The sequence below is a fragment of the Podarcis pityusensis genome (assembly GCF_964106645.2).
Source record: "Podarcis pityusensis genome assembly, chromosome: 8".
Taxonomy (NCBI): Eukaryota; Metazoa; Chordata; class Lepidosauria; order Squamata; family Lacertidae; genus Podarcis; species Podarcis pityusensis.
Genome location: NC_138033.1, coordinates 86260316 through 86274945, shown reverse-complemented (window position 1 = coordinate 86274945; position 14630 = coordinate 86260316). Strand labels below are relative to the sequence as shown.

At 48.1% G+C, this 14630-nt stretch overlaps 1 protein-coding gene across 2 annotated transcripts in view; it reads left to right on the top strand.

Moving 5' to 3' along the window:
* Positions 1 to 14332, top strand: part of HK2 (hexokinase 2) — a 56308-nt gene extending 41976 nt beyond the window's left edge. For both annotated transcript variants that reach the window (XM_081017319.1, XM_081017318.1), the window contains exons 8-18: positions 298 to 453; positions 829 to 1062; positions 2544 to 2848; positions 4356 to 4504; positions 5589 to 5708; positions 6164 to 6259; positions 6760 to 6859; positions 7166 to 7349; positions 7597 to 7752; positions 10046 to 10279; positions 11712 to 14332. In XM_081017319.1, coding sequence (XP_080873445.1) covers positions 298 to 453; positions 829 to 1062; positions 2544 to 2848; positions 4356 to 4504; positions 5589 to 5708; positions 6164 to 6259; positions 6760 to 6859; positions 7166 to 7349; positions 7597 to 7752; positions 10046 to 10279; positions 11712 to 11856 — 1879 coding nt within the window. In that variant the 3' untranslated portion in view covers positions 11857 to 14332. The remainder of the gene's footprint in view (positions 1 to 297; positions 454 to 828; positions 1063 to 2543; positions 2849 to 4355; positions 4505 to 5588; positions 5709 to 6163; positions 6260 to 6759; positions 6860 to 7165; positions 7350 to 7596; positions 7753 to 10045; positions 10280 to 11711) is intronic.
* The last annotated feature ends 298 nt before the right edge of the window (positions 14333 to 14630 follow it).

The following is a 14630-nucleotide window of genomic DNA, read 5'->3' as shown; positions in this document are numbered from 1 at the left end:
AACCTGGGAAGTGCAATGAAAGTTCTGCAGGGGGGTACATGGTTGTTGAGCGCTTCCCCTGCCCAAGTGCTCCATTTTCCTTGCGGGGGGAGAGGCGCAGGATGTATGGAGGGGCTGTCATTTTCACAACTCCTTTGAGGGCTGAGCTCCTGCCCTACACATTCTTGCCACGATGGAGTCATATGCAACCCAAACTATCCATCAAACTCCTTTTCAAGTTTATGGTGTGTTGGAGCTTCAGTTTCTGCTGCTGCCCAAACTCAGTCTCTCGCTCTCTCACCTTGGGGTGTGTCACAGGTTCGAGAAGATGATCAGCGGGATGTACATGGGTGAACTGGTCAGGCTCATCCTGGTGAAGATGGCCAAGGAAGACCTCCTCTTCGATGGGAGACTCACTTCGGACTTATTGACGACGGGACACTTTGAGACCAGATACGTCTCTGCAATTGAAAAGTGAGTGAATGGGACTCGCCTTGTGTTTTCTGTGCTCCTAAATCTGTAGCTTTGGAATAGCCAGAACAAATCCTCCTTGGTGTTTTCCCCATGCGCCTTCTCCGGAGGGATCCTAGGAGCCCATCCTCAGTGGCCGACTCACCTCCTTTTTCTCTCATCGACTGCAATCAGCACAAGGGCTGAGACAGGCGTCTCAGTGGCTGAAAAGCTCCCCTTTCACGCTGACTGGGTGGCCCTGGGATGCTGGGGACAGGGAGCCTGTTTCAGAAATAGTAAAGGACCTTTGACTCCCCATGACCCCAAAGCACCCCCCTCCGCTGCGCAGGAACTGCTGCCTCTCACATACCCCCTTTGCTTGCCATCCTGGATTTGCAGGGAAAAGGAAGGCCTCCTGAAAGCCCAGGAGATCCTCACGAAGCTGGGCCTGGAACCCTCCCATGAAGACTGTGTCGCCACCCAGCGCATCTGCGAGATTGTCTCCACGCGCTCGGCCAACCTCTGTGGCGCTGCCCTGGTGGCTGTGCTCCGGCGCATCAAGGAGAACAAGCGCGTCGAGCGCCTGCGCTCCACTGTTGGAGTGGACGGGACGGTGTACAAGAAGCATCCTCAGTAAGTGGAGCAAGCAAAGCAGCCTTCATAGCAATAGGGGGTGGGCCATTTGGGGTTATTCGAAAGCAAGTCCCTTGCGTGCCAGTCCTAGAAGGAGAAGCTATCCCAGAATGCTCCCTCAAACATTCCTTGTAAAGTGCTTGGTTTGCAGCAGGGGCAGACTTTTGGTCTTTCAGATTTCATTTTTTTTAAAATGATATTTATTAAAAGTTTAAAGATTACAGAAAAAACAAAAAAACAGACAACAATAAAAAAAGAAAACATAAAAAAGCAATTCAACAATACAACAAAAAGAAACAACAAAAAACAAAAAAACGCACATCCAATATTCCATATCTTTACCTTTCCTTTACTTGTTTCATCGACCTCCTCACACCTCCCTTTTTTTGTATTCTAGTTCAATTCACTATTTCAGCAAATTCTTTCCATCTTTCTCAATTTTTGTTCTATAATTTATCTTAACGGTCTAACCTTAAATTTTTTCATTTTGGCCCGTTATCAATCAGCTTTTACTTAATTCTTTGTTACATTTCTACTAAAACCATATAGCTTCATTCCAGCATCCTTCTAACACTCATTGATTTTACAATGTTTCTGTAAATATACTTTAAATTTTTCCAATCTTCTTCCACCGACTCTTCTCCCTGATCTCGAATTCTGCCAGTCATTTCCGCCAGTTCCATGTAGTCCATCAACTTCATCTGCCATTCTTCCCTGGTGGGTAGATCTTGTGTCTTCCAGTGCTTTGCGATAAGTATTCCTGCTGCTGTTGTAGCATACATAAAGAAAGTTCTATCTTTCTTTGGCACCAATTGGCCGACCATGCCTAGGAGAAAGGCCTCTGGTTTCTTCAGGAAGGTATATTTAAATACCTTTTTCATTTCATTATAGATCATCTCCCAGAAAGCCTTAATTTTTGGGCATGTCCACCAAAGGTGAAAGAATGTACCTTCAGTTTCATTACATTTCCAACATTTATTATCGGGCAAATGGTAAATTTTTGCAAGCTTGACTGGTGTTATGTACCACCTATAAATCATTTTCATTAAATTCTCTTTTAAGGCATTACATGCCGTAAACTTCATACGGTCTTTCAGATTTCAGCAGCACCCTGAGCAAGGCCAATATCCAGCTGCCCCCACCTCTCACCTTTCATTCTGTATGTGTGCAATGTGATAGTTGTTGCACCCTGTGGCACCTCCCTCAACTTGGCACCCAGTGCTGGGGAACTGGTCTCACCGTCCTAAATCTGCCTCTTTTTCCACACCCCTGATCACCTTGGCCACCCTCCTCTTCACACACCCCAGCTTATCAAGATGCTTCTTCAACTGTGGTCTTTGCTGTCTGTGCTCAGGGAGTTCATCCTTCGGGGAGGGAATCCATGGTCCTCCAGATGATGCTTTCCCTGTCTGTCAACACCAGTGATTTCCGAATGTGCCATGGGTGTGTTTGTAATGGTTCTCTCCCCTTGCCTTGCACAGCTTTGCCCGCCGCCTTCAGAAGATGGTGCGCCGCTTCCTGCCCGATTGCGACATCCGATTCATCCGCTCAGAGGACGGGAGCGGGAAAGGCGCGGCCATGGTCACTGCAGTGGCTTACCGGCTGGCAGCCCAACACAAAGCGCGCCAGAAGATCTTGGATCCTCTGAGACTCAGCCGGGAGCAGCTCCTGGAGATAAAGAAGAGGATGAAGGAGGAGATGGAGCGGGGCCTGGGCCACGAGACGCACGACGAGGCCACCGTGAAGATGCTGCCCTCTTACGTCTGCTCCATCCCAGACGGAACAGGTAAATTGGGATGGAAATAATGGACAGTGTCCTTGGCCAAATCCGGTTGGCCACTTGTGTGCATCACTTGTATTGGAGCAGGACTTGGGAGACACGGTTTCAAATCCCCACTGAGCCATGAGCAAGTCGCAGCCTCTCATTCTAGCCTACCTCGCAGGGCCATTTTGCGGATGAAATGGGCAGGAGAACTATGTGCACCACATTGGTCTCCTTGGAGGAAAGGTGGGATCTAATAATAAAAGTAATTAATAATATGACCCCTTTTGGCTTATGGCATCAAACCGTGGGGGTGTCAATATGTGGCACAGTGGTTGTGGTGGTGGCAATTCTGGCCTCTTTTAATGGGGTGGGAAATTATGGGGTGTGCCATTAATTTACCGCCGCATTTAAAAAGAGGACTGGAGGATTCCTGGAGGACAAGGCTATCAAAGGCTGCTTGTGGCTCTGCCCAGCCACTGCAGTTGGAGGTAGCTTCTGAATACCAGTTGCTGGAAGCCACAGGAGAGGAATATTGTGCTGGCATCCTGCTTGCAAGAGTTCGAAAAAGTCTCTGTCAGACACCTTTAGGGAGCAGAACACTACTAAGTCTTGTGTCTGAATTTGCTGGTGTCAGAAAGCTTTCTGTTCTGTCGACCTATTTTCCTCCCTCTTCCCTCTCCTCCTCATCAGATCTTTTTTCTATGGACCCTGTGAAACTGTTGGAATAAGAGACATGACTTTGCATGGGGCAAATCTGGAGCGCAATAACATTTTGCTTTAGAAGCTCTTGTTCTTAAGAATGTAAGAAGAGCCTACTGGATCAGGTGGATGACCCCTGCAGCCCAGCATCCTGTTCTCAGAGTGACCAGCCAGATGCTTCTTATGGGAAGCCAGCAAGCAGGATCCAAGCACAGAGCGCTCTCTCCTCCTGTGGTTTCCAGTGACTGATATTCAGAAGCGTTGCTGCCTCCAAGACATGGCCATCCTGGCTAGTAGCTTTGTCCTCCATGAGGTTGTCTAATCCTCTTAAAGCCATTCTGGTTGGTGGCCATCACAGCCTCCTGTGGGAGGGAGTTCCATAGTTTAACTCTGCAGTGTGTGAAGACATACTTTCTTCTGTCTGTCCTGAATCTTCCAACATTCAGCTTCATTAGAAGCCCACGAGTTCTAATGTTATGAGAGGAGAAAACTGTTTCTCTCTCCACTTTCTCCATGCCTTGCATAATTTTATAAACTTATACCAAGTCATCTCTTACTCACCTTTTCCCTAAACTAACAAATCACAAACACTGCAACCTATCATTTCAGTTTTCTCCACTGCCCTTTCTGGAGTCAGAAAGGAATTTTCACTTGTGCCAGGTTAGCCAGAGCAGCCTCTGCCAACCTGGTGGCCTGCAGATGGTATCTATCTCAACACCCATACTAGAAGGCAGGTCTAACCCATCCCACCCATCTAAAAGACACCACAAATAGTCCTCTGGGTTCAAGTGTCCTTGGCTGATGGCAAGTGTGTCTGTTTTTGGTTCAGAAAAGGGGGAGTTCCTGGCCTTGGATCTCGGGGGCACAAACTTCCGGGTGCTGCTTGTGCGCGTGCGGAATGGGATGCGGCGAAGTGTGGAGATGCACAACAAGATCTATTCAATCCCTCAGGACATCATGCAGGGGACAGGAGATGAGGTGAGCAACTCAGTGCAACACTGACAGGGATCAAAATGGGGGCTTTGACTTCTGAGAGGGTCAGAGAAAACTGTAGCTGAGCAGGAGAGCTCTTGGTTTGCATGCAGAAGGTCCCCGTCAACCACAAGATCTTGTTCCACACGGCTGGGAACACCCATGGCAGTCAGAAGAGATGGTGCGATGATAGATGGACCAGCTGTCTGACCTGGTATATGGGGATCCTTTTCTGGCCAAAGGGCTGTTATATCAGAACTCCTTTTTGCAGAGTCCCTTTTCTTCGGATAGTAAAGGCCCTGAGTGGTGTTTTTACAGACAACCCTAACCATTCAAGCTCAGTGCTTGCAATCTATGTGTTATTATTTACTTGAGACATTATTTGTTACATTGGATTTGCACTGTGACAAAGGCTGGGTCCCTTAGGCTGGGTCCACTTTCCCTGGAACGTCTCTTTCCTCCACCAATAAAAAAAGACATTTCTGCCTGAAATGTTTCCTTGAGCACTTTGGGCAATGAACCTCGTGCTAAGCCCTTGCTGCAATGGGGTTGTGCGGGCCGAATTAACTGTGACATAAAATATGGTTTATTCAGAGAAGGGCCTCAGCCACACCCTGGAGCCTGTGCCTTAGTGCAGCGATGTGCATGCACTCTATAGAGACCGAGGCCATCCTGGCCTTTGCAAACCTGGTGTCCTCCAGGTGTTTTGGACTACAAGTTCCATCAGACAGCACAACTAATGGGAGTCGTAGTCCAAAAGCACCTGGAGGGCATCAGGTTGCTGGAGACTGGCTTATCCTGTTCCCTCTGCTGACCTCCCTCAAGAGCCCCCCACTGCCCTGTCCAGAATGCAGCCCTTATCCCACGATGAGGAAGTTAGTGGCTGCATTCCCAAGATTGCTTTAAATGATGTTGGTAGTTTGCAGAAGAACTTTAAATGCAAGATGGCTTCAAATGATGCTAGTTTGGTCCAGGATAGAGAGCAGCTCAGTCCTGCTCACTTTGTGATGCCAGCAAGACCCACCTGAGCCCCCGTTCAGCTGCTCTGAGCCGTCTTCTCCCGACTCCATTTTGCACTTCTGCCTTTCAGCTCTTTGATCACATTGTCCACTGCATTGCTGACTTCTTGGAGTACATGGGGATGAAAGGCGTGTCGCTGCCTCTCGGATTCACCTTCTCTTTCCCTTGTCACCAGAACAGCCTGGATGAGGTGAGCTTCGTTTGGCTTCTCCCTCCACCGTAAGTCATTCCTGCAAGCACAACATGCTAGCCAGCTGCAAAAAGGACAAGACAATGTGTTTTACAACAAAGCTGGCTCGTTAGGCTAAGTGGAGCTATCAAATGCAATCTCTGGCAGAGATTTGGGGGAAAGGAAACTAAATGCTGGCAAAGTTTTCCTGCTAGCACACATCACGCTAAATCAGCCTTCCTCAGTCTGGTGCCTTCCAGATGTTTTGCACTATTGTCACATTGGTCCCTGCATCGTACAGGCTTGGGTTGATGGAAGCTGTAATCCAATCAGGAGGGCACCAAGATGATCCTAGGACACAGTTCTTGAATTGCATCCTTTTGCTTCACTGTACCCTTGACAATTTTGTGTTTGCATAACTTCTTTCTTCTCCTTCTTCTTCCTCCTCCTCTTCCTCTTCTTCTTCTTGTCTTAAGGCAATTCTCCTGAAATGGACCAAAGGTTTCAATGCTTCTGGTTGTGAAGGGGAAGATGTGGTTAGCCTGCTGAAGGAGGCCATTCACCGGAGAGAGGTGCGTTCCTGTCAGACAGGTGTGACAAAATATGCAACTTGTGCCTCAGATCAGCCTCCATACCTGAGGATGGGGAAGCAGCCAATGTAACACTGGTTTTGAAAAGAGATCCTGGAAGTATCAGGCTAGTTAGCTTAACATCTGCCCCGGGAAAACTGGTGGAAAGTATTGTTAAGGATAAAATAACCAGGCATATAGAAGAACAAGCCCTACAGAAGCAGAGCCAGCATGGCTTCTGCAAAGGCAAGGCCTGTCTTACAAACCTATCAGAGACCCTAAAAATCTAATAAAATAATTTATTGGTTGTGATCAGAGGAGTACTGACCCAACAAGCAGGGACTGTGCCGTTGGAATGGCCTCTGCATGCCTAGTTTATTTTGTGTACTTGATCCTTGTTTTTGTGTTGGTGGAGGTCACCCGCCCCCCCCCCCGCTGAATTTTGGAAAGATTCTGGCTTTCATTCAGCACCTGAGACCAAACCTTTGCTCCCTCTTTCTCAGGAGTTTGACCTGGATGTGGTGGCCGTGGTGAATGACACAGTGGGCACCATGATGGCCTGTGCGTACGAAGACCCCTTTTGTGAAGTTGGGCTCATTGTCGGTAAGATTTTGTTTATTCATTTATTTAATGAAATGTATAAGTATGCATAAGAAATGTATAAGAAACACACAAATATGAATGTGTGTGCACGTGTGTTCACACATGTGTGTGGTAGCCAGACCTGCTTTTGGCAACACCCACAGCTGTCTTGTGAGCACCATGCGGCTGGCAGAGGCTGAATGCAGCCCTCAGGCCACGGAAGTTTGGCTGTCGCTGCTCTGGTCCCTGTTTACTACCCTGCCCACTTGCAGCAGGGTGTCTCCCCCCCCCCCGTGTGTGATGTTGACCTGTGTTGTGGCTTCCCAGGCACAGGCAGCAACGCCTGCTACATGGAGGAGATGAAGAACGTGGAGCTGGTGGACGGGGACGAGGGCCGGATGTGCATTAACATGGAGTGGGGGGCCTTTGGCGACAGTGGCTGCTTGGATGACTTCCGGACGGAGTTTGATGCCGCCGTGGATGAAAACTCTCTCAATCCTGGGAAGCAAAGGTGGGTGGGAGGTTTTCCCTCCTCTGTGTCTAATACATACCAGCCTCCCATCAAGGACTCTGTAGGGGATGTTTCAGCTTTGCTAAAGTCCTTGTTCGCTAAGCTCCTCCCGATGTTCTTATGGAGGGAGGGTATCTTCCCATGGATGCTTGCCTCTCCATGCTGATCATGTTTACTTCTAAACTGAATTTCCCTCGTAGCAAAAAATAAAAATGAAATAAAAACCCCTTTCCCTTTACTGTCTTAGGTTCGAGAAAATGATCAGCGGGATGTACTTGGGTGAAATTGTCCGAAACATACTGATCGATTTCACCAAGCGAGGCCTGTTGTTTCGTGGGCGGATCTCCGAGCGGCTGAAGACGAGGGGAATCTTTGAGACCAAGTTCTTGTCTCAGATTGAGAGGTAGGTTGGGGGCAAAATGGTGGGCTGGGCGGGAACAACCTAAAGGTTGGAAGTGGAGCCAATTGCCTCTCCCACCCTCTGGAGGTATTTAAGCAGAGGATGGACAGGCTGTCTGCTGGGGTTGTGGCCATTTCATCCTGTATCGCAGGACTAGAGGACCTCTGCTCCTGCGACCCTTTGTCCCCTGAGGCCACGTTCACACGATACATGTAAAGTGCTGTGATACCACTTTAAACAGTTACGGCTTCCCCAAAAGAGCTTGGGGAGCTGCTGTTTGTTACGGTGGGTGAGAGTCGTGAGGGGGCCCCTATTTCCCTCCCCAAGCTACAATTCCTGGGGTGGTTTAACAACCAGTCTCTCTTCCCAAGGAACTCTGGGAATTGTGGTTCTGGGAGGAGAATAGGGGCCTCCTAGCACTTATCTGTACCCTTAAGAAACTACAGGGTCCAGAATTCTTTGTGGGAGGTTGTGACTGTTTAAAGTGGTATCATAGCGCTTTAAATGTATTGTGTAAACGTGGTCTGAGTCTTGTAGGAACTTTTCTGTGGAAGAGGTTACTTATGAGTGACTCCCAGTCTTCTGGGTGCTGGACATCAGCACTGGCCAAAGTGTGGGTGGGAATGACAAGACTCTGCAGGGCAAGGCGGAAGAGGAAGCGATGTGTGAGATGATCCTTTGGGGAGCCTGCCTGGGCCATTGTAGAGCTGCTCAGTCAGGGCTGCATGGCTTGTTGGCGTAGCCTGAGAATCAAACATTGCACTGCACCATTACCAGCATTCATGTGTTTGTTTATATTTATTTCACAAGATTTATGCATACTTGATTGTTAAAAACGCACACCTCCATACAGTTTGTGAAAAAGATAAAACAGCAAAATTATCAATGAGAAAAACAAACAAAAATAAATTTAAACTTTTAAAAAGTTGAAATCAGATTAAAACTTTCTGAACATCCGGGCAGGCTTGTCTAACACAAATGTTTTTAGCAGACACCTGCCTGATGTCCAGAGGCAGGGAGTCCCCAAGTGTAGGTAAGAGACCGAGTCCTTACAAATGCAGAATGAGAATTTTGAAGCACCTGAAACAGTACCAGTTCCGCAGATTGAAGTGGTCAGGAGGGCATACGTAGGCTCAGGTTATCTTGCCGATAAACAGATCCCAAGTTGCCAAGGGCTTTGCATACTAATAATAACACCTTGAACTTAGCATAGGAGCAAGTCAGCATTAAGGGCAGGTCTCTGAGCACAGGTGTTCTGCGCAGACAGGGTCTCCCTCCTGCCAGCAGTTGTGGTGCATCATTCTGCACTGACTGCAACTCCCCACCTATGTGGCTCTCGCTGTGAGATTTGCTGCCACCTGGTGGCTAGTGAACCTACTGCATAGCATTCTCTCACTGGCACCCGAATTCCAGTGGTATCTCCCTTTGGGCACAACTGGGCAAGACCTTGACCCCGTGGCCAAAGCCTCTTCCCACAAACATTAGCAAAGGAAATATGTGATAGGATGCCTTCGTGATGTTTTCTCTCGATTAGCAGCAAGGCTGAGAAAGAGCCAGGGTGATACAGTGGGACTAGGAATGTTGGACGAGGGACTGGGAGACCAGGGTTCAAATTGGCATGAAGCTCACTGGGTGACCTTGCGCCTCGGGTCACTCACTCCCAGCCAAACCTTCCTTGCAGGGTTGTTGTGGTGATTAAGTGAAGAGGGGGCGAACCCTGTACGCCACCCTGAGCTCCTGGGAGAAAAAGGGATAAGTGTGAATGCAATGGCACTGCAAAGCATAGTGATATCACCACAGGGCCCTTTTTTCTGAAGGGATGTGATGGGCAGAACAGGACTGCCTTGCTCAGCATTGCAGGGTCTGTTGCTGCATCTCACTAAATATTTGAAATATTTGAATGAGGGACTAGTGGGATTCTGCATGGTGTATTCCTTTGGAAGCAACTCTCCAGGAGTCTGCAAGTTTTGGCCAACCAAAGTGCAAGTTCTTCCTGACCGTACCTCCAAAATGCAGGCAGGGTCTGGGACAGCCCCCAGCTCTGAGCACGGAGGGGGAGAGGGGGACCTTGCATGCTCCACCGCTAGTCTTGGGTGGTCCAGGAAGAAAAGGCTCGGTTTTTACCTGGTTTGGTGCTTCTGCACAGCGCCTCCTAGCTTCAGGTGCCTGGAACTGCGGTTCCCCTTCCTGCTCTACAGCTGGGGCAACTGGACTGCCTTCTGTCCATCCTGGCGTAGCTGTCAAGAAGCGCCTGCCTCTGCTCCTCCCAACTTTCTCTCTCTCTTGACCCCTCCAGCGACCGCCTCGCCCTCCTTCAGGTCCGCTCCATCCTCCAGCATCTTGGACTAGAGAGCACCTGTGATGACAGCATCATCGTGAAAGAAGTGTGCACAGTGATTGCCCGGCGTGCCGCCCAGCTGTGTGGGGCAGGGATGGCTGCGGTGGTGGACAAGATCCGAGAGAACCGTGGGCTAGACTCCCTGAAAATCACTGTTGGCGTGGATGGGACCCTGTACAAGCTCCATCCTCAGTAAGTCTCTCTCCTTTCAGCAAGACCTTGCCTGGGGTTACTCTGCCTCTAGGAGGGTTGGAGGGAGAGCGTTGGACCTGCAGTGTTGCTGCTTCTGCACAGAATTGGGAAGGGTGGGGGGTGGGACGTGTGTCTTTTAATCAGGCTCTCTCTGGTTCTAGGACTTTAACCCATTCACCCAGAGTTGAGTGTATACTTTTGCAATAATATTCCTGCACCAAAGTCACCCCATCCTGCAACCTGATTCTGTGCAAAGTTTTGTGCTCTGAGCTCCTGGCATCTCCTCATCCCAGCGTGGCCTTGCTTGGGCCCCCTGCTTTTGTTTGCAAGCAGACCTGCAGCAAAAATAACTTCCAAACTCTTGTATGATTTCAACCAGCCTTCCTTCCTCTGTGTACAGTTGAAATTGTGCAAGTTAAATGTGCGCAAGATGTGGTCTAACTGTACAGTGTTTTGCATGAAATTAAGTGTGGGGCGGGGGCGGGGGGAGAAGATCAAAACTCCTTTACTTCCCGTGTCTGCAAATACTTAAGATTAGAATTGATGTTACTTTTGTTATTAATGGTAGGGCAAAGAAAATTAAGCCATAAGCAGCTTAAAATATAAAAGGGAGGGAGAGATGGGTGGGGTGACCAGGATAAGAGAGGAGCGAGGTGCTTAGCTATAAGCTCTGCCTGCAGTGGGGTGTCTGACTGGCTGGTCAGACAAATTCATAGAGAAGAGAGCTATTGGTAGCTACCAGACACATTGGCTATATTCTGCCTCCATGAGATGCCAAATTGAATTAAATATTGGGTGGGGGGCCAGGTAAACCCCATCCTGCATAATCGATCACAAGAAACGACACACACATGCCATTTGAATGGCAATGTCTATCAGCTTTTTTGGGGGGGTGGCCCCCTCAAATATTTTAGGGGGGGTTGGAACCTTGTTCCCTAGGGCTGACTCCTATGCCAGAGACAGCACTGCTTCTGAATACCAGATGCTGGAAGCCACAGGAGGGGAGAAGGAGGCTCTTGTGATCGAATGTAACAGACTAGTGGTGCAGAACGTTGAGCCGTGTGTTCAAGATAGGCGTCAAAGGTCAGTCTCACAATGGTTATTCAAAGGTTTGAACAGAAGATGTCTCAAAAGTCTAAAAAGTAAAGTTTTCTCAATAGTTCTTCAAAAGTTTCAACGGACGTTTTCTCAGCGCCTATCTTGAACACATGGCTTGACGTTCTGCGCCGCTAGTTTGTTGCACTGCATATATGAGCTCTAATAGATTTATTTCTACTTTTTTGAATGATATCATTATTCTATTATATATGCTCTAACACGTTATTAGCCTACATGTTGTGTCTTTATTTCTGTGACTGGCCACTGTGAGAGCAGGATCCAGAAGAGCTCTCCTCCCGGCCCCATCTTAATCTACTCTCCCTTTTCCCGGCAGCTTCTCTACCGTCATGCGCGAAACCGTGAAGCAGCTCTCTCCTAAGTGCGAGGTGACCTTCCTCCAGTCGGAAGATGGCAGCGGCAAGGGCGCAGCGCTCATCACTGCTGTGGCGTGCAGGATCCGGGAGGCGGGCCAGCACTAGGCCCCCAGGTCAGGAGAGCTGGGCCCAGCGGATCCCCAGCTGCGCCTGCCCCTCACTCCGCTCGAGCCCTTGATCGCCGCTGGCCGGATCCTCGCTTTACTTCTTCTCCAAAGATGCCACTCCTGTGACCCAAGGCCCTACATTCCCCATGCAAAAAGTGTCCCCTTTGCCCCTCTGCATGCCATACGAGCACATATCGAGTCAAGCATCCCGTGGTGTCTGCGTGTCTCCCTCACACCACTGCTGGTTCAAACCCAAAATCTCTCTCTCTCTCTTGCGTACACAGTGTTGGTGTTAGATCTCACCTGTTAACCTCCCCACAACCTGTGTCTTCCGTAAAAAAGGTGGGCAACTGGGACACCCGCGTTGCCGCTTTGCAACCTGTGGTCTCTGTCTGTGTCTGTTTCCAAACTGCAGGATCAGTCCTAGCAGAAGAATACAAAAGAAGGATAAACCTGGCTTGAATATTGGGCTTGAAGGATCAAGGTGTTGCTGTTTCCATGAAAGCCACGGCATCTCATTGTTATTAGTAGTGTTGTTATTTTTAAAAGCACAGGGTATACCCATTTCAAGAGTAGAATGTCCGTGGAAGGGTGCTGAATCCGGGGAACGTGGGAGCATTCTGCTGTCAAAAACGCCTGTTTGCATTGCATTTCAAGGTGAAGATGCTAGCATGTGCCTGGGTGTGTTTCAGGGCTCCTGGGATGGTCCTGTCTTCCAGCCTGCTCTTCCTCCATTAGCACTGCAGCTTGGTGGATAGCGTGTGTGGAGGGGCTTGCCAGCACATCTGGGGGTTTGGTGACTGGGGTTGCATTGTCCCTGCTTTCTGCTGCTACTCCTGTAAATAGAGCAGTCGCCAAACAGAAGCTTGTTTACCCCCTCCCTCAAAAGTTTTGCATTGCACTATCTTTTTACCTGGGTTTGGGGAATAACTTATTATATTTTGTCTGTGAAAATAGCACCTTCACCTTACCTCACAACTGGCTCGACACTTTGGAACAAACGTCTTGCGAGCTGTACCTCTCTTTCTGTATATAGTTGGGGGCTGGGGGGGTTCTTGTGTGAATAATAGTGTTGGCAGGAGTGCAGGGCTGAAGAGCGTTTTGGGGGTTCTGACAAGCAAAAATGTTTCCGAGGGTGGGGTTGGTGGGTGGAGGGGTGGACAGGAGCAGTGAATCAAGACAGGGAGGAAAAAAAGGAGAAGGCTTGAGACAGTTCAGGGCTGATCAGAGGAATAGGAAAATGTGAAGCCTATCCGTTAGCAGGAGGCGAAAACTGGCCACGTTCTCATCACCACTACTGGAACTTCAATCTCTCTCTCTCTTTCTCTTTGGGCTCAGTCCTGCAAACACTTTTTCTGGAGCCTCTGTTCCTTTCGGAGGCGCACGGGTTTGTTGCAATGAATCGAGGCTGTGCAGCTGTGGTGCAAACTTGGGCTGTCTCTTTCACCTGCTACTCGGTTAGCGTTGGTGGAGCAGGGTAAGGGCTTAACCTGTTTGGGAAAGGCAACGTCTGCATCTCTTAAGCATGCCATAAATCCACTAGTGGCCAAGTTTAGCCCTGAGGCCACGAGAGATACAGTGGGAAATGAATGGTTGAATGTAGAATGTGCTCCAAACTTCTTTTGGATTCTCATTTTAACTGGCAAAGGCCATCACTGAGCCCTTCTTATTGACTTCCAGTTGCTCACTAGTTTGGTTGTTACTGAAAGGAGGAAATAGATGGTGTTTGCTAGTGGGAAATTGCTACTCTGGGAGAAACCGCCAAGCAGTGTGTTTATACTACAATAAAGAAAAGAATATTTTTGGTATCTATTTAATGCAAGACAATGCCTGCCTGTGATGTACACAAGAAATCCTTGGTGAGGCTGTGAGTTTGAAGATAGATTTTCCCCTCTATTTTTTTATCTTTATATCTGTATCTATATATTTATATGGTTTGGAATAACTAGTACCAAAAGAGCATCTCCACTGGTGAGATCCTGAGGCAGATGAAAAGCACATTACTTTCTCCTCTTTTTTTTAAATGTTAAATGTTTGCATATTTTATAAAAGTTTCAAAGTTGCAATGAAGATGAAAATTCTGAAAATAACCTCTGGGTAGAAATGGCAGGCTGGGAATCTGAGGAATGTCCCAACATCAAGATACATCAAGAGTATTTTTGTAATAAAAGAAAAAGAATTGACCAATGCAATACCAAACAGCTTTACATAACAGTTTTACTGGAAATAATTATCCCACCCTGCTGAAAGAATTGAAACGCAAGTCTTTGATCTATTGTAAAATGGAGAAATTGATCATAATGTATATTTTTTTAACTTGAATATTGCGTGGTTGCTGGATTGTACCTCCTCTGGAAAAAAAATGTATTTCACTAGTAGTGAACTTTCTTTGGTGAACAGCAGATTTTTATTTGATGGTGATTGTTTTATGAAAAGGGAAAACAGTAGCAATAAAATTATGTTTTGTGTGACAATTTGGGTCCAGACTCTCTGGCACAGTTCCATGAGGTGAAACGCAAAGGTCCCTAAATCACTTGGCCAGATTTTGAGAACAATCCTGACGGTTCAGAGCAGTCGTGGTTCCACCTGGCCCAGTGTCCTGTTCCCAACAGTGGTCAGCCTCTGGGAAGCCCACAGTAGCTGCACTCAGGAGGTCCTGGCTAGCTCTTAAGACTAGTAGCCATCAATAGGCTTTTCTGTTGATTTGGCCTAATTTTCCTTAGCTGTGCAAAGGGTCTCCTGTACTCTGCTCCTACCAGCTGTTTGGCTCTA